This window comes from Coregonus lavaretus, assembly GCF_964263955.1.
Source record: "Coregonus lavaretus genome assembly, chromosome: 15".
Taxonomy (NCBI): domain Eukaryota; kingdom Metazoa; phylum Chordata; class Actinopteri; order Salmoniformes; family Salmonidae; genus Coregonus; species Coregonus lavaretus.
This window is the reverse complement of record NC_140002.1, coordinates 32,474,911-32,501,263: the sequence shown is the minus strand read 5'-3', so window position 1 is coordinate 32,501,263 and position 26,353 is coordinate 32,474,911. Positions and strand designations below refer to the sequence as shown.

General features: G+C 41.4%; 1 protein-coding gene across 1 annotated transcript; it reads right to left on the bottom strand.

The window, feature by feature from the left end:
- Positions 1–530: 530 nt before the first annotated feature.
- LOC311142086 (plastin-3) lies at positions 531–26,353 on the bottom strand. Its single transcript, XM_084177667.1, has 16 exons — positions 26,257–26,353; positions 17,885–17,988; positions 15,650–15,801; positions 13,916–14,045; positions 12,965–13,097; positions 12,715–12,796; positions 12,151–12,316; positions 11,786–11,928; positions 11,165–11,260; positions 10,835–11,030; positions 10,648–10,726; positions 10,380–10,497; positions 10,063–10,196; positions 4,192–4,315; positions 3,847–3,971; positions 531–3,587 (listed from the first exon to the last, which is right to left on the bottom strand). The coding sequence occupies exons 2-16, from the start codon at positions 17,943–17,945 to the stop codon at positions 3,455–3,457; spliced, it is 1,872 nt and encodes a 623-aa protein (XP_084033793.1). The 5' UTR covers positions 17,946–17,988; positions 26,257–26,353; the 3' UTR covers positions 531–3,454.

Below are 26,353 nucleotides of genomic sequence, written 5' to 3'. Positions count from 1 at the left end.
ATCAGCTATCTGGGTTCCCCACGGTTTAATCACTAATCCACCAAAACGAAAGCACCTCTATATGGACAGAGAATACATCCACCCAACTAACACAGGAGTTAGTGGCATTAGGTACCACAGTTGACAGAGTTGCACTTAAGTACAGCAGCCTACTGTTACTTTATGGATTGAAACGGTTGTGAATGCAATCAAGTAGAGCATGCAGGTTTCTGGAGAAAATAAACAATGCATTTGGGTAAATAGGTGAACTGCACTGTAGTGTAAAGCCTAGGGCAGTGCGACCGCATTACCTGTTCCCTCCACAGACTGTAGAGATTAACCTGCAGGCAGAAACAGTCCACAGAGCATACGTCCCATCAGACCTCCCACAGCACACAATGAAGACAGGGAAACACAACCAACAATCACTATGCAAACGTTTTGTTGTCTGCTTGCCAAAGGACAGAAAATACTATATGACCACGGCTGAGATAAGGTTCCACAATGTATTTTCTATGTAGGCCTAGGTATAAATAACAAGCAGATTTACGCATTGTTCATTTTCTTATTTATTATTTGTATAAAGCACTTCAGAGTAAACATGTACACATGAGACCAAAATGCAATGGTATGGTAACTATGGAATATAATGAAGCTATCTGGAACGCAGAAATAGTTTAGGCTATATTTTTTGGTAATGTTGAATACAAAAGAAAACAATAAGAGGAAACCTTAATGTGCAACCGAAGTTGGCATTAAAAGACACTGCACAACCAGGGAAACCGCACTGTCAAGTGAGCTCCTTTGGTTTCTTCCAGAGTAATAAGACAGATACCTTTAAAGCATACCTATAGTCCAATACAAAAAAGCCAGACAGACACCCAGCTGCTCTCAGTTTACTAGCTAGCTACCATAATCCCAAGAAATAAACAAATAATGCAAATACAGGAATAGAGAATACCCTTCAGGCTTGGTCATTACTAAGGTTTGACCTTATGGCTTCTGTAGAGATATGCAGCTGTTGACAAGACTAGCTATTAAGATATGCATGCATTTCAGTAAGGGTGAGGGGAAAGTTCAGGTGCAACACCTAAACCGCCACCATTTCAGTTTGTCCAAGTTAAATATTGTTATCCACTTTGTAAGGGATGATATGAATATGTATTATAGTGTACAGATCAAGGATATAGGTGTAACATCAATCAACCAGAGTAGAAATACTCAGAAACACAACCTGTTAACTGGAAAAATACATACTTATACCATACAGCATTCTGAAACATGAATTGAGATAGTGTTGCATATTGAAAAGTAACATAGCAAGTTGTCCTCTGTAACATGAGGCATAGTGTTCTTCAGTAACTTTAAATTATGGGCTTACCTCATAAGACTGCACAATATTTTGTAGTATACATACCTCCGTTGTCAAAACGAGGTTGACATTTTAGGTTCTGATAGCAAAGAGTCTTAGTTTTTTTTCTATCGCTTTGGTGCAATTTTCACAAGTATGTGATACATTTTCACGCTTAATACAAAACTCAGATTATCAAAAAGGCAGTTGTTTCAAAAACTACGCACATATTTAATTGACTAAGTACAACACACAAAATCAGTCACCTTTTCATTAAACTTAAATCAGTGTTGCATCTAGAAATAAATATGTTTCACATTGTAATACGTTCAAATAAAGTAATTGGTTTTCACAATGCAATGCTCACATTACTTTTGATATGATTGTCTTCTCATTTGTTAAAATACATTTTACTATTACTTAATCCGATTGCTCTAAATTGATAACCACTTAACCATTTGGTAAACCTATAATTTTTAAACTGGTTTGTCTACTACAGATTGAGAACTACATAACGACAATGTATGTTTGTAAAGTATAAACATATAAAGTGTGATATATAGTGTAATGTACTATGATTGTGACTATTATGATTTTACTTAACATAAAGTTTAGAAAAAATTCTGATAATGACAAGAACAGAGATGTACTGTTTGTAACAATTGAATCCCCTAAATAATTTTGGCTTGAGAGACACATTGGGATTTAAATTCAGCAGAGGGCCGCACAGATTTTTTCGGACAGATGTTTGTCGAAAGCTATTTGCCGGCCAGAAAAAAGGGCAGTTATTTGAAAACTTAAAAAGGTCCATATAATTTCCCACATGTATCCAAAATTGCAGGGCTCTTTTTGATGGGGGGGGGGGGGGGGGGTCACACCGCTTTACTATAATTGCATTGGTCAATATAGTACTTTAATATATGCCATTTAAGTAGCAGACGCTTTTATCCAAAGTGGCAACAGTGAGTCAGATTTTCATATGTGACCCCAGTAGGAATTGAACCCAAAACTCTGGTGTTGTTAGAGCCATGCTCTTACTAACTGAGCAACACAGGGCCAATCCAACGGTTTGGTTGCCATCCCCATGATTGTGCCACCCTCCTTCAGGCTACGGATGAGGCATGAAATGACATCAATTCAGACCTACTGTACCAGTAAAAATTTCAAATGAACTTAACAAGGCACACCTGTTAATTGAAATGCATTCCAGGTGACTACCTCATGAAGTTGGTTGAGAGAATGCCAAGAGTGTGCAAAGCCGCCATCAAGGCAAAGGGTGGATACTTTGAAGAATCTCAAATATAAAATATATGTTGATTTGTTAAACACTTTTTTGGTTACTACATGACCCCATATGTGTTATTTCATAGTTTTGATGTCTTCACTATTATTCTACAATGTAGAAAATAGTAAAAATAAAGAAAAACCCTGGAATGAGTAGGTGTCCAAACTTTTGACTGGTAATGTATGTCAGGCTTGGATTCGCCATGTCAAAAGGTTTTTCCCCAGGTGCATCAACAATGAGGACATTTACTATATTGATGAGAACCTATGGTCAAATGCCCAAGACAGGCTTGATGCAAACTAGTGACTGCTAAACGTTATGTTTCATTCATTTAATTTGTTTCATTTGATTGCAGTACACCAATAGCGTAATTATATTTGAACAATACATTTATATTTTGCATCAATGATTGTGAAAGAATGAATACACCTTTGATCACACATGGGATAGAAATGATGGAAATTAGATTTTCAGTAAATTTTGATGGGTAGTAGAAGTGTATTCCCTAATGTGAAAACATTGTAATGTACTGTAGCATATTACATTCAAATGGCAATTTTGAAACATGTATCATGCATGTTTTGCTATTGGATTAACTGGTTGTTAAAATAACTAAATTCAGAAGATATTATTACGCTGTGTTTTGGAGTTTTGTACAAAGAGTTTTGAAAGTTTACCACATACTTGTGAAAATAGTACCAAATCGTTTGGGAAAAAAACAAAACTGTAAACGTCTGTAACAATTTTCTTCCACAGGTCTTTCTTCATTCTCGGGTGGCCCTTCATCAAGCAAAAGGCTTGTGGGTAGTTGTGTGGCAATGCCAAAGTGGCACAGCCCGTTAAGCCCTCTTCATCCCCCGGCCCATCAAGCAGGCGAACACGGTCATCACCATCTTGGGCTTGACCTCCACCAGGTCATCTGGGAGAGCGTAGACACGTGCGCCGATCTTCCTCGCCATGGACACGGCATATCTAATAGGGGAAATAGGTTGTTTCATTTAATATTGATCAGCACTTTCTTCTATAACAAGACATCTCGGACACATTCCTATTTTTTTTAAATATTTGTACGTATGACTTCTGAATATATACTTCACAACCCCTCCATATTTTATGTTTTTAACAGGAAGTATAGCAAAAAAACTGGAAGTAATTGAAGCTTGAGTTCTTTTTACAGGTCACTATCCCATATCAATGATCGTCAGGACAGGTATATCAGTGGAAGTCTTACTTGGCGTTCTCCAGCTTGTCCTCGGCTGAGAGGCTGCCAGTCTTGACCAGGTCGTAGCTGATGCTGCCAGGTTGGATGGCATCAATCAGGTCCACCACTGGTAAACTGGTGCTGATCTCCTTGTCCTGACAATCAAGGTCAGAGGACAGTGTCAAATACCTGCTTCACAAATCAGCTCAAGTACAGTGTCAGAATTTGTGGCATGCCACAGATTAGGTCTGCTGATTGGAGGATTCGATGTAGTGACTGCATTATCACTACAGAACATAGATGGAAACAACATTTTCTATGTCATATAACTAACAAAAATACAAAACAACCTAAATATGTCAAAGCTTGACGAACCTTGAAGCTTGAGATCTTGGTTGTTTTCCCTGCCTCTGACAAGGTTGTATTGACCCATTTAACAATGATGTCATCATTTGCTTTTTGTCCATCTCCCAAGTCCTCCAGTACATTCAGCGTATATCTAGGAGAGATGTCAAGAGTTAGCTCGCATATTGATCAGTTTCTGGGGCACTCGGCAGTCTGCAATGGTCAGCATGGAATCACTGATGGCCAGTCAAGAGTAAACCAAAAACAATCCACTTATTCATCAAGATCTGCTTAAGAATTAACATCAACAATTTAATATTCCAGTGCAGTTGCCTGAGGGCCAGGTTTACAAAACATTTGCTCCTATGCTGCCTCACCTCTTCTTTTACGACCCTGATTTACTGAGAAGCAATCGAGTGAGAGCATGTCATAAATATTGTTGACAACAGTGACGCCACAGATACTAGCACTGTACCAGGACAAACTGGGAATTCTAGTTGGTCCACATGCGCCACCCACTTCAACCTATGACCACGCCTAGCAGAACAATTGAGAAAACAACGACTTGTGGGTATTGAAGTAACAATGCAAAGCTACATTGGAGCTGCATATTTTGGGTTTCAGGAAACAAAGATTGTCCAAATATTTTGTCCGAATATGACTGATGAATACAAGACAATTGACCCTTCGCTAAGCCCTGCCCCAGAATTTTGGTCAACCAATCGCACCAATGGATAGCAACTGTTGTTGAGACCGACACCTCGGTTAAGCTCACGTTTCAAACGAAAGCCAATGAGAGCTTTCCAAAAAGTAGCTGAATTGTTTAAAATGGCTAAATAACAGTGCACGAGGGGTACTTTATGTTTTGTTTACCCCATATGTAACTGTGTTGTTGTTTTTTATCGCACTGCTTTGCTTTATCTTGGCCAGGTCGCAGTTGTAAATTAGAACTTGTTCTCAACTGGCTTACCTGGTTAAATAAAGGTTAAATAAATAAAAATAAATAAACTTGCTACTGTGATTTCTGAAATGAAGAGCCTGTTGAAGTATTTTACGAATCCGAAATTACACTTTTGTTACATTGTTTTCTAGCTCAGCTGGTTAGCTAGCTCTCAGTCTCATTGACCACCAAACCTTGCTAAAGCTAGCTAACCAGTTAATTCAACTTCTCAAAATGCATGTTAGCTAAGTTAGCTATATTATGAACACAACTATCATCTGCTGTCGACATCAGGATACAACTTGAGTGTATTAATTAGCTCTAAGTGATTATTAGTAACTTTGACTGCGTGACAGTGCATTCAGAGCCATCCAGTGGCTAGCCACACTACAAACTTCATTGTAACAGGTTACCGTGAAGCAATTGTAATGACAGTCCACCACAACATACTCAATAGTCTCCTAATTAGCAAGGGATAGTCTGGGTTTAATTTTATTGTGTATTAAAAACAGTTTGAAATTGTTGTGAGGGGTTTTCTCCAGTAGTTTGAATGGGAAATGGAGCTTCCTGGGAAAAAGTTGTCCGAGGTTGCAACAGTAACCAAGGGGGGTGGGGGTTAGCGAAGGGTAAATTAGAGTAACATTTCCTTTCAGCGCTTACCCTTACTCTTTATTTACCTGTGCGCTCTTATGTTTTTCCATAAACATCTTGAAAGTAACAGCTACATATTTTGCAGTTGTGAAAACACAATGTGAAAACAGAAATGTTTTCCCTGGTTCTAAAAGGTATGTTACATATTATTATTATTATTTTTTTATTTTTATTTTTTTTGGGGGGGGGGATGGATGGATCAGCTTAATATTGCAGATAGATTGTATCTTCTATCAATGTAATTGTCTGCATCACTTCCAATCCCCCATGTTTTTTATATATATATACTCCCCTTTATTACTTTTCAACCCCGCCATCCTTTCCCTACTTGGAGGAAATTAGTGAACAACAATGCCCAGGCCTCTACTTCCGGTCTATACTTACTAACTACACCTTATGGACACAGTTAATTTTACAATAATTCTATTATATATATATTTATTTATTTTTGCTCCTGAACTACTTCTACTCTCAACCTCTCCGATCATTTTCATGATGTCCATCCGGTTTGCTTCTATATGCCATATCTTTCTAACTGTGCTCTTTCCCAAAAGCTCCCAACATTCAACCTATATACTAACTATGGACACAGTATGCTTACATTATTAGCTATCTTTGTTATTATTTGTTGTTATTTGTTATTAGTCCCATCCTTCAACTATATTCAATACCTCCCATCTACAGTGAGGGAAAAAAGTATTTGATCCCCTGCTGATTTTGTACGTTTGCCCACTGACAAAGAAATGATCAGTCTATAATTTTAATGGTAGGTTTATCTGAACAGTGAGAGACAGAATAACAACAAAAAAATCCAAAAAAATGCATGTCAAAAATGTTATAAATTGATTTGCATTTTAATGAGGGAAATAAGTATTTGACCCCCTCTCAATCAGAAAGATTTCTGGCTCCCAGGTGTCTTTTATACAGGTAACGAGCTGAGATTAGAAGCACACTCTTAAAGGGAGTGCTCCTAATCTCAGCTTGTTACCTGTATAAAAGACACCTGTCCACAGAAGCAATCAATCAATCAGATTCCAAACTCTCCACCATGGCCAAGACCAAAGAGCTCTCCAAGGATGTCAGGGACAAGATTGTAGACCTACACAAGGCTGGAATGGCTACAAGACCATCGCCAAGCAGCTTGGTGAGAAGGTGACAACAGTTGGTGCGATTATTCGCAAATGGAAGAAACACAAAATAACTTTCAATCTCCCTCGGCCTGGGGCTCCATGCAAGATCTCACCTCGTGGAGTTGCAATGATCATGAGAACGGTGAGGAATCAGCCCAGAACTACATGGGAGGATCTTGTCAATGATCTCAAGGCAGCTGGGACCATAGTCACCAAGAAAACAATTGGTAACACACTACGCTGTGAAGGACTGAAATCCTGCAGCGCCCGCAAGGTCCCCCTGCTCAAGAAAGCACATATACAGGCCCGTCTGAAGTTTGCCAATGAACATCTGAATGATTCAGAGGAGAACTGGGTGAAAGTGTTGTGGTCAGATGAGACCAAAATCGAGCTCTTTGGCATCAACTCAACTCGCCGTGTTTGGAGGAGGAGGAATGCTGCCTATGACCCCAAGAACACCATCCCCACCGTCAAACATGGAGGTGGAAACATTATGCTTTGCGGATGTTTTTCTGCTAAGGGGACAGGACAACTTCACCGCATCAAAGGGACGATGGACGGGGCCATGTACTGTCAAATCTTGGGTGAGAACCTCCTTCCCTCAGCCAGGGCATTGAAAATGGGTCGTGGATGGGTATTCCAGCATGACAATGACCCAAAACACACGGCCAAGGCAACAAAGGAGTGGCTCAAGAAGAAGCACATTAAGGTCCTGGAGTGGCCTAGCCAGTCTCCAGACCTTAATCCCATAGAAAATCTGTGGAGGGAGCTGAATGTTCGAGTTGCCAAACGTTAGGCTCGAAACCTTAATGACTTGGAGAAGATCTGCAAAGAGGAGTGGGACAAAATCCCTCCTGAGATGTGTGCAAACCTGGTGGCCAACTACAAGAAACGTCTGACCTCTGTGATTGCCAACAAGGGTTTTGCCACCAAGTACTAAGTCATGTTTTGCAGAGAGGTCAAATACTTATTTCCCTCATTAAAATGCAAATCAATTTATAACATTTTTGACATGCGTTTTTCTGGATTTTTTTGTTGTTATTCTGTCGCTCACTGTTCAAATAAACCTACCATTAAAATTATAGACTGATCATGTCTTTGTCAGTGGGCAAACGTACAAAATCAGCAGGGGATCAAATACTTTTTTCCCTCACTGTATCTCTTAACACCATCCATATAGGATTTCTATTTGCCATATATATTTCAACCGTACTGTGATGTTTTACAAAAGTTCTGAACCTTTCTATTCTCATTGCTTCTACAGATTGTGAATTAAAAATAAACATTTTTGCTAAAAGTATTATCATATTATTGATCGATTGACTATGACTTTTCAGATCACCCAGTAATGCTATCTGCAAGGTTAGCTCCAGGTAAATATTGCAATCCTTTAGCCATTCCTGGACCTGTGTCTAAAAACAAGCTACAAATGAACCAAAACAAATGATCTAATGATTCTGTCTCTTCACAGCAAAATATGCAGAGCTGGGAAGAGTGTATCCCCCATATAAATAATATTATATTGGTAGCAAGAATTTTATATAATAATTTAAATTGAAAGATTCAAATTTTTGAATCCGGTGTCGTTTTGCGTGTCAGTTCATAAACACTATGCCATGGGATCGGTACGTCAAAAATCTCTTCCTAACTATTTTGCAATCTATATGGGACGGCTGTCAATCCTTTGGTCCTTAAGTGAAACTGATATACTTTATTTATCACCGTTTTCCTTAACCAATTATGTTCTTTAATGCAAGGCCGACAGACAAGTTCCTTACTTTCTCCCCCTTCCACTTTCCTCTTCCACTTTTGCGGTAAGGCTGCAATTATTTGGTTGTAATTTTGGGTAGAGCAGACATTTCCATGTTTTTGTTAGCTGCATGTGCGACATAACTCCACCAGTCCTACCGATGATATTATTTACGAAGATTATACCTTTTTTAAACATTCTGTCAAAAAATACAGTTTTTTGGTCAATTAGTATATTTGAATTTAACCACAATATTTGTTGCATTATTTGTTCTGTCGTTTCTGGAGGATTAAATTGAAATTGCAACCAACTTTCTATGGCTTGTTTTAGAAATAGTGATATTTGGGAGATGATTTCCTTTTCAAATAACTGCAAATGAGTTGTTGTAATCTGAATAAAGGGAAAAAGGCCTTTCTTGAACATTGGGTGAGACAATCTTACTAATTTGCTTGAGAACCAGTTCGGATTTAAGTATAACTTTTGTATGACTGAAGCTTTTAGTTATAGGTCTAATGCTTTAATATTTAATAATTTCTGTACTCCGAATTCATATTCATTATATAAATATGCCCTTTTAATTTTGTCTGGCTTGCCGTTCCAAATAAAATTGAATATTTTTCTCATATAATTTTAAAAAACTGTTCGCTAGGCGTAGGCAAGACCATAAGCAAAAACCTGTCTGATTAGAATGAATAATATCCGACAATACCTTTTTAATTCTATGCGCTATACATTTTGCTAGAATTTTTGCGTAAGGGGCCTCCAATTTTGTAAATGGACTGGATCTTTAGATTTTCCACTTGTATCCTGTTTCAGTAATAATGAGATCTTCTTCTTGAGTGTCAGATAATCTACCATTTACATAGGAGTGGTTAAAACATGCTAATAACGGTCCTCTTAGTATACCAAAAAAGGTTTGGTATACCTCGACTGGTATGCTACGGAGTAACCCTTCAATTGTTCTCCACTAATTCCCCCGCTAAAGCCCCTCCCCATCCCAAGTTGAGCCGTCATCCCAGTGATCAGCATCCCACCCACGTCCCTCCGGATCCCTAAGGCCCCGAGAGGCCAGGACCCATCCATCGAAAACAGCACACAGTGCCACCCACAAAACAGAAGCAGATTAACCGCCAAAAGCATTTCCAATGCTTTCACCTTATATATATATATATATATATATCACAATTTTTTTTAAATTATGCATATCCTATTTTCCATCAATATCAATTAATATGCGTAATAATGTCGGCAGTTCACACGTAGGATTTTAACATATAACCGGATTGCCATTGTATTACATTAAAATTCATTGACAAGCAATTATTATCCTAGCAAATAATTCCCGTGGTCCATCCCATACCCCCCCCTCCCCCCCAACATCCCCACTGTATGTATGTTACATATTGATCTAAGCATGTGCCAGGACTCACCTCCTCATCAGCTGCCACACCAGGGCCAGCGTCAGGGTGGCGTTGCCATCGTTCAGGTCCTGCCCACCGATGCCAACCAGAGAGAACTTTGCCGTCGTCTTCCCCAGCTCCACCGCATAGTTGCAGTTCTCCAACTGAGCAGACAAAACACAGTAGGAGTCAAGAGAAACATGTCTTTAGTCTCTCTCCAGAACAGGAACTGTATTATTTTGATCTATGTGCTTCTGAATAGTTAAAGACAGAAACAGTCAATTCTGCCTTTTTTCAAAGTAAAAATTATAGGAGGAACATATATTTTATTTGAGAATATAGTTAACCTTTTTCATGTTTGTCCCAATCTTGGGATATGGTGGTTTGTTGACTTTGTTGGTCCAGTCGACGGGCACTTTTATCTTTTCATAAAGTTGGAGGATGACCAAGGCGTCCGCTAGGTCTCTATAGAGGAAAGATAATGGTTATATAGGTTACTCATTGATAACAAATCTAAACAAACCTGACCCTGTGTATGAATACCACTGGTAGGGAGCAGTAAGGTATTGGCATGTTAATTTTCAATGTAAATAATTAGCTGCATTTGGTACATACCCATACAGATGATTGACATGTGGGTTCACACCCAGGGAATTCATCCAGTTCCGGAATGTTCTTTCTTCTCGTGTCTCACCTAAACAGAAAAGATGTTGGGTGATTTTATGGTCTCAGGAAATACAATGTACACTGGCCAGAATCCACCCAGCAATCATAACCAACAGACTTCTAGCTCAGCACTCACCTTCTAGCAGCCCCCAGTCGATGTCCTCTCCCTCAGGCTTGGTGAGAGACGGGTACTTGTTGAAGAGATTGGCCACAAAGGCCAGGTTGAGTTTGGGGTTGCCGGAGACGACGTCGGCTGGGGTGACAAACTGTCGACAGCCCAGCCTGTCAGCCTGCTGAAGCATGTTCTCTGCCCTTTTCAGGTCATCCTTCTCCTACAGGTCATAGACACGCCACAGTTTCATGCCAGGGACATATTTTATTTATCCCTTCTGAATGTACGTATATTAACCGAACACAATTGATTCTCTGTATATGGCATTTGTATATTCTCTGTGAAGGTGCTTACACCGAAGCCTGCCATGCTGATGTCTATGTGTGGCTGGTCTTCCTCGGTGCCTTTGGGTGAGATTTGGTTGAGGAGGTGGAAATAGGCTCTGGAGTCCTGAAACATAGAGACAGACATCTCGTTTGAACCTCAGCATTGGAAAGATACACAACAACACTGGGATACAAAGTTGTGCAGGCCACATGGGAACACAAGACGACACAGGACACAACGGACAGGTATGCAATGACGAAAAATGAAAATATTAATACTGTACAATGATCTTGATGACACATGTATGAAGCTATTGTCAATTCCTATACACTAAGGAAGTTGATCTATGAAGTACCTTTACAGGTTGAAAGGTCTGTCAGCTAAAGAAAAGATACAGTCAGTCAGAAATATCATAAAGCACAGGCATAAAAACCAGATATCATCAGAGCAAAGAATTGTTCGCTTTGAAAGAATAGAATCCAGAGTCCAGATTTGGTTGAAGCCTTGCCTTATTAATCATCCTTTTATTTAGCTATAGTTCCACCACTTCTTTGTGAGGACAACAGAATACTATTACACTGTTCAACTTCATTAACCATACAGATAGAGTGAACACGAACCAAACATACATGGACCGTACAGCCATACCTTGATGTCGGAGCTGAAGTTATTGATCTTCTGCCAGCCAGCGCTCTCCAGGTGAAAGTTAGCCCAGCGCAACAGCAGCTCCTCTGGAGACAGCTTCATCAAGTCCTCCAGGGTCTCTCCATCTCTCAGCAGAGCAGCCAGGGCTGGAGGAGGTCACAGGACATTCGGTCAGCTACAGCACCTCAGCACTCACTGACCAGAGAGGTCTTTAACCAGGAAAAGCCACTCGAACACTGAGGACAAACTAGCTCGACGTCATAATGTTGTGATATATGAGTAAATGTACTGTGATGAGGAATAACACGACGGTTCGATACAGGTTCATGAGTCACCAAGACTGTGATTGCGCTGTGAAAGTCCCTCACCTTCATTTCTGCTGAGCTCAATGTCAGCAAAAAGGCCGATCTTGATGATCTGCCACAGCAGGCCCAGCACCAGGTGGGGCTTCCCCTCCCTCAGGTCCAGAGCCCCGATGTTCACCACGTGGCAGCCAATGGCAGAGGCCGAGTTCAGAGCCAGGTTCAGATTTTCCTGCAGGACGCAGAAACAAAACAGCTTTGAAGTCCCTTACAGGAAAGAGAGAAACAAACAGGTCCACCCACATATGTACATGAAACATAAATAGAGATGACAGAAATTATATCTATACAATAGCTTTCCTTACTCAGAACAGCATGGGGTGGATTGGCTAAATCGCTAACAATCATTACATCTCTAAGGCTGCGTTTACACAGGCAGGCCAATTCTCATTTTTTCCACAAATTGTTATTTTGACCATCACATAGGATCTTTTTCAGAGCTGATCTGATTGGTCAAAAGTCCAATTAGTGAAAGAAATATCAGAATTGGGCTGTATGTTTAAACGCAGCCTAAGAATCACCACTCAGTTAACTACAGTGTATGACCAGTTTGGTTGAGTTTGTACGGACCTGTATTGTGAACGGTGTCAGCTTCTTCTTGTTTATGGTCCTCTCGTCAATCGTGTCTGGCACCGACAGGTTGATCATTTTACTACAGGAGCACATAAAAACAAGCACAGCTCGTTTATGAGGGGTCCTAATGTTGGGAGACGCAGATATGCCCCATTTCAACCAACCACGTGTAAGGAAAATTAGCTGTGTTAGGGTCTGTAAGGGCAGAATTATACAGAACATAATTATATAAATCTCTATGTCTCACCAGAGAACGATGCCATCTCCCATGGCCTTGAAGAGGGAGTCTGAGTTGGGGTCCATTGGCAGGGCGTGCTTGCAGTCAGGGTCATTCTCCAGTGCTGTGTTGATCCAGTTGACAAACGCGTACCGCTCCTCCTCTGCAAAGGGCAGCACAAGGAAACCCTCAGCCAACACAACTTTATACACGTTCTCTCACTACACAGGAATAATGTTATGTATAACATCCGGAAACCCAGTTATTGGTTTCGATTGACTAGGGCCCCTAGGTAATCAATCCACTATGAGATTGGAGAGACAGATGGAGCATCTACCAAAATTCATGAGAAAGGTTCCCTTAGATTAAATCAAAGGGCTATACACTGAGTGTACAAAACATTAAGAACACCTTCCTAATACTGAGTTGCACCCCCCCCTTTTGCCCTCAGAACAGCCTCAATTCGTCAGGGCATGGACTCTACAAGGTGTTGAAAGCGTTCCACAGGGATGCTGGCCCATGTTGACTCCAATACTTCCCACAGTTGTGTCAAGTCAGCTGGATTTCCTTTGGGTGGTGGACCATTCTTTATATACACGGGAAACTGTTGAGCGTGAAAAACCCAGCAGTGTTCCAGTTCTTGACACAAACCGGTGTGCCTGGCACCTACTACCACACCCCGTTCAAAATCTTTTGTCTTGGCCATTCACCCTCTGAATGGCACACATACACAATCCATGTCTCAGTTGTCTCAAGGCTTAAAAATCATTATTTAATCTGTCTTCTCCCCTTCATCTACACTGATTGAAGTGGATTTAGCAAGTGACATCAATAAGGGATCATAGCTTTCACCTGGTCAGTCTATGTCATGGAAACATGTTCTTAATGTTTTGTACACTCAGTGTATATACACAGTACAACATACTGTAATGCAATCCCACCAATATTAGTAGAAGTGGAAGGAGAATGTGAGCAGCTCACCAGAAAAGGAGTGTTGCGTGCCCTCGCTGGACTGCGTAGATGTTCCCCCAATGGCCAGGATCCCCTCCTTCCTGTTAATGGCCTTCCGGAAGCTTTTGGCAATGTCACTGCTCTTCAACTCCTGGAAGATCTGCAGTAGAGAGGGCAAACTGCATTTTAGCTCCAACGGCAGACCTCTTCAAGATCCTAATACATTTCTGCTTACATTATGCTCAGTTATTATAATAAGCACATTATTACAAGAGAAATCAGTGTAAGCCTGCTATGGTAATTCATTAAGGTTCTTACTGGGGAGGGGCAGTAAAGCAACAAAAACACCAGTGTTTACCAGGAAGCCAAGCGCCTCGCTGTGAACCAAACGTTTTTATCCTCCTGTCGAATTCAACAACATGTTACAGGATACTGTATGCTGAATGGCCAGGGGAAATGTTTTGTGCAATAAGGATATGAGAGGATATAGGTTGGGTTAGGAAGACATTTGTCAATGGCCTAAAATCAATACAGGAGCCAAAGACTTTAGTCAAGTAGGTATTTGTATTTATTCACAGGCCCTAACATTGTCTCAGTATTATCTCTGACCGGACACCTCAGGGCTCTACACTGCATTTTGCTGTGCGACCTGGAATTTTTTATTTATGAGCACCAGTGCGCCTAGAAAAATTTAAGATTCTAGCTTAATTAACGCAAATATTTTTCATTGTGCTCCTAAATGTCTATGTGTGCTCCTACATTTTTCAACTTAGGAGCACACCTGCTCCTTATAAAAAAGGTCAGCATAGAGCCCTGCACCTGCTGACCTAAGTATTGTTTATGTGGTCATCACCAACATCTCAGCCTGTGATTGAGTGACATGTTAGAAGTGTACACCACAGACCTGACCACCACAAACAAACATAGAATCAAGTGGTGTTAGCCTACACTTCTCATGCACTGTAGATAGAGGTCCATGGAAAACACAATAGTATGCATTTACCTTTATAAATAATGCCTTTGTCTGTTGTGATTTCATTTGCCTTCGATGAATGGATATGGTTTACTATTATCTTGATCTCAACATACTGTACCCACCATATTTTAAATGAAAACAGAGACATGGACTTTTTCCAGTAAAAAAATATTATGTAATCAATTATAGCAACTGTAAAAATAATGGCACAACCCCCGCTCTTTCTGACACATACAAAAAAACATAACTGCAGCTATCCCATACAAAAAAGGCTGATGTAAAAATGCACCCCCCCCCCTCCCTAAAAAAAAGTTCCTCTCATCAGTGAGCTATGAGAAATTGCCTAAAATAGAGATTACTAATTATTATTTTTCTTTTGGGATGCCAGTGGTCAAATCATTACTCTAAATGGAGACTAGCACAGGCCAATAAATGACTGTTCTCTCATCATGGGTGAAACGAAATACGGGAACTCACACCACCATCTGACCTCATTTCCTCATTCCTGTGTGTGTGTGCACGCTTTAGTGGACACCCAATTGACATGTTAAAGAGCTAGTTCATACAAATTTCAAAGGGAACTTGATTTCACAAAGGAGACAAAAGATGGTCCCCTTAGTCAGTAAGGGATAGGCAGAACTCCCAACAACAACTCCCTCACCAACTGGACCAAACTCGCCAAACCTGACTTGCTGACACCAACTCCCTGAGGATGACTGGCCAAACCTGACTTGCTGAAACCCAACTCCCTTAGGATGACTAACACACAACTGTCAAACATTACTCACCGACAGAAACTCGTCAAAGCTGATCTTGTTGTCCTTGTTGCGATCCAGCTTCTGAATGATTTCCCTGACTTTGTAGCCAGGCAGGGGAAGGTTGGCCTCCTTGAACAGTTCATGGAGCTCATAGTCGCAGATGGAGCCATTACCATCGAGGTCTACAAAAGCACAGACAGACCGCAGTTTGAGCATATTTTCTAAATAAGTTTCAGCTAACACACAATACTTTGTTGTTAGAATCCCTGGGCTGGTTCGCAAACAATACAAAAAAAGAGAAGTGAACATCAATAACTAAAAAGTCAGGACAGTACAATGAAGCAGCTGTAGACTTGTAGCCTACAGTTGAAGTCGGAAGTTTACATACACCTTAGCCGAATACATTTAAACTCAGTTTTTCACAATTCCTGACATTTAATCCTAGTACAAATTCCCTGTTTTAGGTCAGTTAGGATCACCACTTTATTTTAAGAATGTGAAATGTCAGAATAATAGTAGAGATAATTATTTATTTCAGCACATTCCCAGTGGGTCAGAAGTTTACATACACTCAATTAGTATTTGGTAGCATTGCCTTTAAATTGTTTAACTTGGGTCAAACGTTTCGGGTAGCCTTCCACAAGCTTCCTACAATAAGTTGAGTGAATTTTGGCCCATTCCTCCTGACAGAGCTGGTGTAACTGTCAGGTTTGTAGGCCTCCTTACTCTCACATGCTTTATCAGTTCTGCCCACACATTTTCTATAGGATTGAGGTGAGGGCTTTGTGATGGCTACTCCAATACCTTGACTTTGTTGTCCTTAAGCCATTTTGCCACAACTTTGGAAGTATGCTTGGGGTCATTGTCCATTTGGAAGACCCATTTGCAACCAAGCTTTAACTTAGTGACTGATGTCTTGAGATGTAGCTTAGTGGGTAAGAGCGTTGTGGGTAAGAGCGTTGTGCCAGTAACCGAAAGGTCGCTGGTTCTAATCCCCGAGCCGACTAGGTGAAAAATCTGTCGATGTGCCCTTAAGCAAGGCACTTAACCCTAATTGCTCCTGTAAGTCGCTCTGGATAAGAGAGTCTGCTAAATGACTAAAATGTAAATGTAATGTTGCTTCAATATATCCACCTAATTTTCCTTCCTCATGATGCCATCTATATTGTGAAGTGCACCAGTCCCTCCTGCAGCAAAGCAACCCCACAGCATGATGCTGCCACCCCCGTGCTTCACGGTTGGGATGGTGTTCTTCGGCTTGCAAGCAACCGCCTTTTTCCTCCAAACATAACGATGGTCATTATGGCCAAACAATTCTATTTTTGTTTCATCAGACCAAAGAACATTTCTCCAAAAAGTACGATCTTTGTCCCCATGTGCAGTTGCAAACCGTAGTCTGGCTTTTTTATGGCGGTTTTGGAGCAGTGGCTTCTTCCTTGCTGAGCGGCCGTTCAGGTGATGTCGATATAGGACTTGTTTTACTGTGGATATAGATACTTTTGTACCTGTTTCCTTCAGCATCCTCACAAGGTCCTTTGCTGTTGTTCTGGGATTGATTTGCACTTTTCGCACCAAAGTACCAAAGCGTCTCCTTCCTGAGCGGTATGACAGCTGCGTGGTCCCATGGTGTTTATACTTGCGCACTATTGTTTGTACAGATGAACGTGGTAGCTTCAGGCATTTGGAAATTGCTCCCAAGGATGAACCAGACTTGTGAAGGTCTACAATTTTTTTTTTTTTTCTGAAGTCTTGGCTGATTTCTTTTGATTTTCCCATGATGTCAAGCAAAGAGGCACTGAGTTTGAAGGTAGGCCTTGAAATACATCCACAGGTACACCTCCAATTGACTCAAATTATGTCAATTAGCCTATCAGAAGCTTCTAAAGCCATGACATCATTTTCTGGAATTTTCCAAGCTGTTTAAAGGCACAGTCAACTTAGTGTATGTAAACTTCTGACCCACTGGAATTATGATACAGTGAATTATAAGTGAAATAATCTGTCTGTAAACAATTGTTGGAAAAATTACTTGTGTCATGCACAAAGTAGATGTCCTAACTGACTTGCCAAAACGATAGTTTGTTAACAAGAAATTTGTGGAGTGGTTGAAAAACGAGTTTTAAATTACTCCAACCTAAGTGTATGTAAACTTCTGACTTCAACTGTATGTGTAATGTAACAAACATGTATTATGAAACAAGCCATACTGATCGTACTAATGTAGCAAATCAATCAACTGTAAAATCACAGATGTTGCCTACTCACCAATTTTGCCAAACGCCTCTCGCAGCTCCTCCAGCTCGTCTTTGGAGATCTTTCCTGCCATGTTGATGAAATGGCCCGAAGTGGTCAGTCAAGAGAGGTGGGTCCTGTACAGACAAACATGTCAAAAGAGGTTGGTACATTAGAGAGAGAGACACAGGGAACAGAAGTCCTGAACCGGTCAGACCATGAGAGGCAGAAGGGGAAATAACAGTAAGTGGATGCCATTACACTACTTCCCTTATGAGCAACCCTCTCTGTAACACTATGATCCTCCATGACCTCTTAGCGGGTCTGGAGGAGAAGAGGACACCAGTATTAGTCCTGTCAATGTAGGCCTTGTCCTGACTGCTGAGCATTTGAGTCCTTGTGGCAGTGGGAGGGAACAGGAGATAGTGTCACTCTAGCATGACAGATGACTTATTCTGTGACTAACTTGGCTGGAAACTGAGCTGAGAGAGAGAGAGAACGAGAGAAAGAGACTAGAGCGCTGCTGCCTCACTGACCACTCCACATCAGCACGTGTCTGCTTGGATATTAGGCTACTACAGTATGTTCAAATGAATTATTGATAACCCCACTTGAAGGATGTCACTATTGGCAGGCCTGAATAGAGTCAGATTAAGTGCAGATGGTAGGATTCTATTTCTACTCCCATGATGTCTGGTTCTTGTCTCGTGTTCTTTTAAAATGCTGGGGGGGGGGGGGGGGGGGGGTAGTGGTGAGAAGTCACAACTCAGGAATGAGCCAGCTGTAAATATTTTGGCGATAGTCACCCTTTACATTGAAATATTTGTCTCACTATTCAAGGGCACCAACAAATACCAACCAGAGATAACAGAATACCAGCAACCCATTCCACACACTTTCACGTTCCCACCACCAACATTTGCTGATATGTAGGCCCTAGTGATCTCTATCCTTCTCATGGATAAGTACTTAGCTCAGGCACCTCCACCCCTCCCATGTTGAGGGGGTAGAGGAATGCAGTAAACATGTCTGTCTATAAGGTAGGCTACTTCAGCTGCATACATTTACATGTTAAGTGCCTTTCTTAAGGGCACAGAGATTTTTCACCTAGTAGGCTCGGGGATTCGAACTAGCGACCTTTCAGTTACTGGCCTTACGCTCTTAACCGCTAGGCTACCTGCCGCCCTGTACTGTTCCCACTCTGCGCCATCCAAAAAGCTAAACCGGAATAATCACATTCTCCTTCCATAAAAGAGTTCACCCATGAAGGCTTGGGCTGACAAAATACTCACAAGTATTAATACAATTACAATCAAAAATCAACACGGTTTTCCCTGAGAGAAAGTGTTTTCTTCGTTACAACTATCCAGACTCTTGAGTTTTTACAAATGATTGCTCACCGAAGACCTACAGTGGGGAGAACAAGTATTTGATACACTGCCGATATTGCAGGTTTTCCTACTTACAAAGCATGTAGTCTGTAATTTTTATCATAGGTACACTTCAACTGTGAGAGACGGAATCTAAAACAAAAATCCAGAAAATCACATTGTATGATTTTTAAGTAATTAATTTGCATTTTATTGCATGACATAAGTATTTGATACATCAGAAAAGCAGAACTTAATATTTGGTACAGAAACCTTTGTTTGCAATTACAGAGATCATACGTTTCCTGCAGGTCTTGACCAGGTTTGCACACACTGCAGCAGGGATTTTGGCCCACTCCTCCATACAGACCTTCTCCAGATCCTTCAGGTTTCGGGGCTGTCGCTGGGCAATACGGACTTTCAGCTCCCTCCAAAGATTTTTTATTGGGTTCAGGTCTGGAGACTGGCTAGGCCACTCCAGGACCTTGAGATGCTTCTTACAGAGCCACTCCTTAGTTGCCCTGGCTGTGTGTTTCGGGTCGTTGTCATGCTGGAAGACCCAGCCACGACCCATCTTCAATGCTCTTACTGAGGGAAGGAGGTTGTTGGCCAAGATCTCACGATACATGGCCCCATCCATCCTCCCCTCAATACGGTGCAGTCGTCCTGTCCCCTTTGCAGAAAAGCATCCCCAAAGAATGATGTTTCCACCTCCATGCTTCACGGTTGGGATGGTGTTCTTGGGGTTGTACTCATCCTTCTTCTTCCTCCAAACACGGCGAGTGGAGTTTAGACCAAAAAGCTCTATTTTTGTCTCAGACCACATGACCTTCTCCCATTCCTCCTCTGGATCATCCAGATGGTCATTGGCAAACTTCAGACGGGCCTGGAAATGCGCTGGCTTGAGCAGGGGGACCTTGCGTGCGCTGCAGGATTTTAATCCATGACGGCGTAGTGTGTTACTAATGGTTTTCTTTGAGACTGTGGTCCCAGCTCTCTTCAGGTCATTGACCAGGTCCTGCCGTGTAGTTCTGGGCTGATCCCTCACCTTCCTCATGATCATTGATGCCCCATGAGGTGAGATCTTGCATGGAGCCCCAGACCGAGGGTGATTGACCGTCATCTTGAACTTCTTCAATTTTCTAATAATTGCGCCAACAGTTGTTGCCTTCTCACCAAGCTGCTTGCCTATTGTCCTGTAGCCCATCCCAGCCTTGTGCAGGTCTACAATTTTATCCCTGATGTCCTTACACAGCTCTCTGGTCTTGGCCATTGTGGAGAGGTTGGAGTCTGTTTGATTGAGTGTGTGGACAGGTGTCTTTTATACAGGTAACGAGTTCAAACAGGTGCAGTTAATACAGGTAATGAGTGGAGAACAGGAGGGCTTCTTAAAGAAAAACTAACAGGTCTGTGAGAGCCGGAATTCGTACTGGTTGGTAGGTGATCAAATACTTATGTCATGCAATAAAATGCAAATTAATTTCTTAAAAATCATAATGTGATTTTCTGGATTTTTGTTTTAGATTCCGTCTCTCACAGTTGAAGTGTACCTATGATAAAAATTACAGACCTCTACATGCTTTGTAAGTAGGAAAACCTGCAAAATCGGCAGTGTATCAAATACTTGTTCTCCCCACTGTAGACTAGACTCTGGATTCCACACAATCATGCTTGCAGAACATAATTAATAGGCTTGGGCAGTATACCGTATATAGGGGTATTTGGAAAAAGCCACCGGATGGTTCTTTAATACCGTCAATACTACAGAGTGCTGAAGCGCATACAAATCGCCTGTCCTCGGTTGCAACACTCACTACCGAGTTCCAAACTGCCTCTGGAAGCACCGTCAGCACAAGAACTGTTCGCCGGGAGCTTCATGAAATGGGTTTCCATGGCCGAGCAGCCATACACAAGCCTTAGATCACCATGTGCAATGCCAAGCATCGGCTGGAGTGGTGTAAAGCTCACCGCCATTGTACTCTGGAGCAGTGGAAACGCGTTCTCTGGAGTGATGAATCACGCTCCACCATCTGGCAGTCCCACGGACGAATCTGGGTTTGGCGGATGCCAGGAGTACGCTACCTGCCCCAAATGCATAGTGCCAACTGTAAAGTTTGGTGGAGGAGGAATAATGGTCTGGGGCTCTTTTTCATGGTTCGGGCCAGGCCCCTTAGTTCCAGTGAAAGGAAATATTAACGCTACAGCATACAATAACATTCTAGACAATTCTGTGCTTCCACCTTTGTGGCAACAGTTTGGGGAAGGCCCTTTCCTGTTTCAGCATGACAATGCCCCATGCACAAAGCGAGGTCCATACAGAAATGGTTTGTCGAGATCGGTTTTGGAGAACTTGACTGGCCTGCACAAAGCCCTGACCTCAACCCCATCGAATTGGAACACCAACTGCGAGCCAGGCCTAATTGCCAAACATCAGTACCTGACCTCACTAACGCTCGTGGCTGGAATGGAAGCAAGTCCTTGCAGCAATGTTCCAACATCTAGTGGAACGCCTTCCCAGAAGAGTGGAGGCTGTTATAGCAGTAAAGGGGGAACCAACTCCATATTATTGCCCATGATTTTGGAATGAGATGTTCGACGAGCAGGTGTCCACATACTTATGGTCATGTGGTGTATTTCCCGAGTGGCGCAGTGGTCTAAGGCACTGCATCGCAGTGCTAGCTGTGCCACTAGAGATCCTGGTTCGAATCCAGGCTCTGTCGTAGCCGGCCGCAACCGGGAGACCAATGGGGCGGCGCACAATTGGCCCAGCGTCGTCCAGGGTAGGGGAGGGAATGGCCGGCAGGGAGGTAGCTCAGTTGGTAGAGCATGGTGTTTGCAACGCCAGGGTTGTGGGTTCGATTCCCACGGGGGGCCAGTATGAAAAAATAAAATAATGTATGCACTAACTGTAAGTCGCTCTGGATAAGAGCGTCTGCTAAATGACGTAAATGTAAATGTATCAAGATCAAGCAGCAGAGACAATCCCCTCCTGGATTAAGATCCCTGCTGCCTAATATTTGTTTTGTCTGTGCTGCAAACTATGTTTTGAGATACTTGCATAACTTTATGAGCTGGGTTGTCTGTCCTAGAGGTAAATGTTTGCGCGCGCTCGTTAGCATTTACCTAGCATCTGATATGAGAAGTCCTTAGTACTTGTTATCATTCTGGTAAGTGATGGTATTTGGGCATTCTTTTTTTTTATGTTTGAAAAATTATAGCGCCCCTTGTGTGCACTACCGGTAATACTGTATATCCTGGGATGGCACAGGCATGGTATGAAATCTGGATACCGCCCAATCCTAATAACTAACACAGTCGGATGGGCTATACAATACATTGATTCAGTGCATAACAAGCTTTTCTTTCTGGTTAGGAAATTATCTATGATAATAGATTATCAATTGATTAGAGGCCTAAATCATGAGTCATGGCCATAAATTATCATAAATAAGATGGCAAGCTCAGTCAGTTCACTTCCTCCAATGGGACCATTTTCTCCTAATCTGCATCTGGCATCACAGGCACATATTCAACAGGACGAACAAAGGACAAAAGACAAGACAGAATGTGTAATCACTGCCATGAATGAAGATCATTGATTGCCTTGACATTCACATAAACTAAGGGGGCAAAGAGGTGCTTTGGTTTCTGCTTGTTATGACACTCAAACAGCTGGAAATGAAATTCAGTCAAAACCATACTAGGCAATTGCTTTCCCCCCAGACAGTAGCAATTTCCTATGTGAGTCATGTAGGGGCATTTCCCCAATAATCAAGTCATCATTCTGCAAGTTGAAAATCAAAATTAGAGGGTGCAAAACTGCTACAAAAGTCCTACAACATGACAAAAATGTAGCTTAGCCTGATCAAAATTCACACATCCTCACCTGTCACTTATTTTGTATTGTTAGCCATTGAAAAGCTATACAATGAGAGAAAACATACAACTCTATGTAAACCTTTGTATTATCATTTGGAAAAATACCAACCATGTGAATGACTATTACTGTGTAACTGTATTTAAGCCTCGCCTGGATGTGAAATGAGGCCACAGGAGTCAGACCAGCCATAATAAGGGACTCCAAACATGACCTCATATGCCAACCCCTGTCACACCCCAGACAGAAAGAGAGAGGGAGAGAAAGCAAGCCAACGAGAGAGAGGGGGTGGGGGTTACATACACAGAGCAAAAAATGGAGGCGGTAGAGAAGTAAAGTGTGTACACTGTTGAGTATAATCATTATTGGTACAGATGAATAAGGACATTGTAATGTGAACTATCACGTCTAGACATGGAGATAAATGTTAAGAATAACAAATCTGTCAACACCTAAAAATGTCAGGGCTCAATGGCAGTTGACAGAACAAGCCGTTTGTGGACGGGTGACAAAGTTGAAGTTACATTGGACGGATACAGGTAACAATGTTCTCAGAATAGAAGAACATTTGCATAGTAGCATGATCACAGAATGTGATATGATTCAAATGCATTATTCAAATTGACAATGCTTTGCAGCAAGTCAACACCACAATTTGCACATAATTATAACATCTTGACATATGGCTAGGCTCTCTAAAGAATATTACAAGACCAGGGGATTTATAGAAAAATTATTCTGCGACTAATACTAGCCCCACCTCCATGACAATTAGACACTGTGCAGCTGCCAGCGACAGCTGTTAATTGCCACAACAAATGTTTAAAAAACAAACATTTTAACTGATCTTTCTGACAGTTGAGTCAAATCAGGGGAGGGTTCCCAGATGACAGAGAAAACGGTGTAGAGCCAATAAGACCACACCTTGGCAGAGCTTCACCCGCCCCGTCCGTGACATGGGAAATGTAAGGCACATATATAGAATTGGCACCCCTCCCAAGTGTGGTCAAGTTCATGTGCACACACCCAGCGAGCTCCTACAGGAACATGAGCATTTTCTGCACCGGCGGCTTTCCACTTACATGTGATATCTTGAGCCTATTCTAAACTACATGTTCTTTATGACATTATAGCTCAATTTCCTATCAGCTTGTGTGGGTACAAGATAAGCATAATTATGTTTGCTGACAGGTGACTCACAGACAGATCCGAAAGATCAACAAACCACAGTGTGTGACCTATTCCAACATGGTTAGAAAGAACAGCTTTCTGCCTGCGAAAAACAGCTGACACATTGCTGATCTGCTAATGCTAAAACCACACTTTGGGCTTAAAGCTGCACTATGCAGAAATCGTTCCGCCATTTTGTGGTTGCAAAAATTCTAAAATAGTTTGCCTAATTTCAGTTTATGTGACAAAACAAGCACGTATATAGTGTAGAGAATCATTGTACCATCTAAACCGCTGTTTAATATATTTTTCATAACCAAACATACTGTATTTTCAGCTGGTGTACAAAACTGAAAGTAAAAGACGCAAAAACAAAACTTAATGGGAAGCATAGACATAGCCCACATAGAACAGATCTACCGCTTCTTAGACTTGTTTTCAATGTGAATGACAGATCTATAACTAACATTTCTATGTGAATTTGGTCAGGTCGCCCAAAAAGTTACTTATTGCAGCTTTAACTGGCCATGTGATGTGATTGCTCATTTTGTGAATAAGGACAAAAAATAAAATCAGACCATACTAAGACAAAGAGAAGAATGAGTCAGCTATAATGGATTCACTCACAGAGAAAGGAACTAGACTAGCCAGGAAAAGAACTTCACCAAAGAGTATCTATATACTACTATAATTCGCCACTTCCTCTCGGTCTTCACGGCACTATAAATAGGTCTAAACATGATGTCATGCCTAACTTATGTTTACTCCACCACAAAATGCACACATTTGTATGTGTATGCACAAAGTATTGCCTATAGAGGTTGTTCCTAGCAAATGGATATGAAATATGCGCTGTGGAATGACTGTCAGTCCTTGCATCCTTAGCTATGTCTATGAATGTGAGTGGTTAGCCTACATTTCAAGATTGTGGCTTTAACTCACACAAGTTCATTGGAGATCATGATGAAAAAAATTGTGTGACCAGTGTGGCATTACCTCCAACAAAGTAAAAAAGTAACCTGTGACACAGGTGTGAGGCAACAGGTATCCTGCATGCATGGAAAGAATGTCAGACTGGTGACTGAACTCTTGAAGCAGCCAGAGTTGTTTGGTCTATGTATAACACGCAGCAAGACATCACCATGGTTGAGAATGCTGCCTACATGGAAGAGAGGATATGTCGGATTGCATTAAAGTCAGTCATGTAACAATGATGTCCTCAAATTTTACATTCCTACACATCACTCTGCAAAAAATGCTTTGGCATTATATTTTTCAAATTCCCTATAATATTGAAATATTGCGACAAAATAAATAGTATACGTCATCCGTATTCATGGTGTAATATTTCTGGGGAAAATAGTTATTTCGAATGTAATTCAAAACATTGCCAATAGAGTCTGGCTGGTATGTACTTATTCGGGTAGGTTACGTACAAAAAAAAGTCAGTTTTGGAGGGCGCAGTAGACTATGTGGCACGAGTCTACTCCCTGTTTGACTTTACAGCAGGCTACTAGGTTAGATCGTACAAACATATCTGCACTTTAATAGGAGCGAGATAGAAGAATACGGATCAAATATCTTGTCATGTTGGCAGAAAAACAACCAACTTTTCATGGCAGACGCAATTAGCTAGCTAACGTTACTGATTGTTCCTCCAGGTGCAATGAGTGGGTGGTAAAATGGATGCAAAATGGTATTCCCAGTCGTCCTTTCCTGACATAATTGTTTTGATATATTGCAATTCTAATGATCTTAACGTAACCAATCACGTATTCACCCTCCAAAGCCATTTCCCCAGGTAAAGTTGGGATGATTACCGTAGCAGGCTAGCTTGGGTTGCTAGCTAAATAGCTAACAGATGCGAACGTACTGCAAGCTAAAAAAGCAAACAGGCAAACTAATACTGTAATGGATTAACAATTCGAACGTTTGTATCAAGTTTCAACAAAACATTATGTAATTTTTGAATCTTAAGAATAACTTACTTTAGCTAGCTAGATGCACCCAAAATTCCACAAAACGTCCAGCTCGAGCCCAGAGACTTCCTCCCTCATCCAGCAATGCACGGGAAAGTGAGCGGGT

Coding starts and splice junctions, on each gene's coding strand:
- LOC311142086 (XM_084177667.1), bottom strand. CDS start 17,945: ATGGCAGGAAAGATCTCCAAAGACGAGCTGGAGGAGCTGCGAGAGGCG. Junction 4,316..10,062: donor GTGTGGCAGCTGATGAGGAG/GTGAGTCCTGGC, acceptor CATCTCTCCTAG/ATATACGCTGAATGTACTGG. Junction 3,588..3,846: donor GACAAGCTGGAGAACGCCAA/GTAAGACTTCCA, acceptor TTCCCCTATTAG/ATATGCCGTGTCCATGGCGA.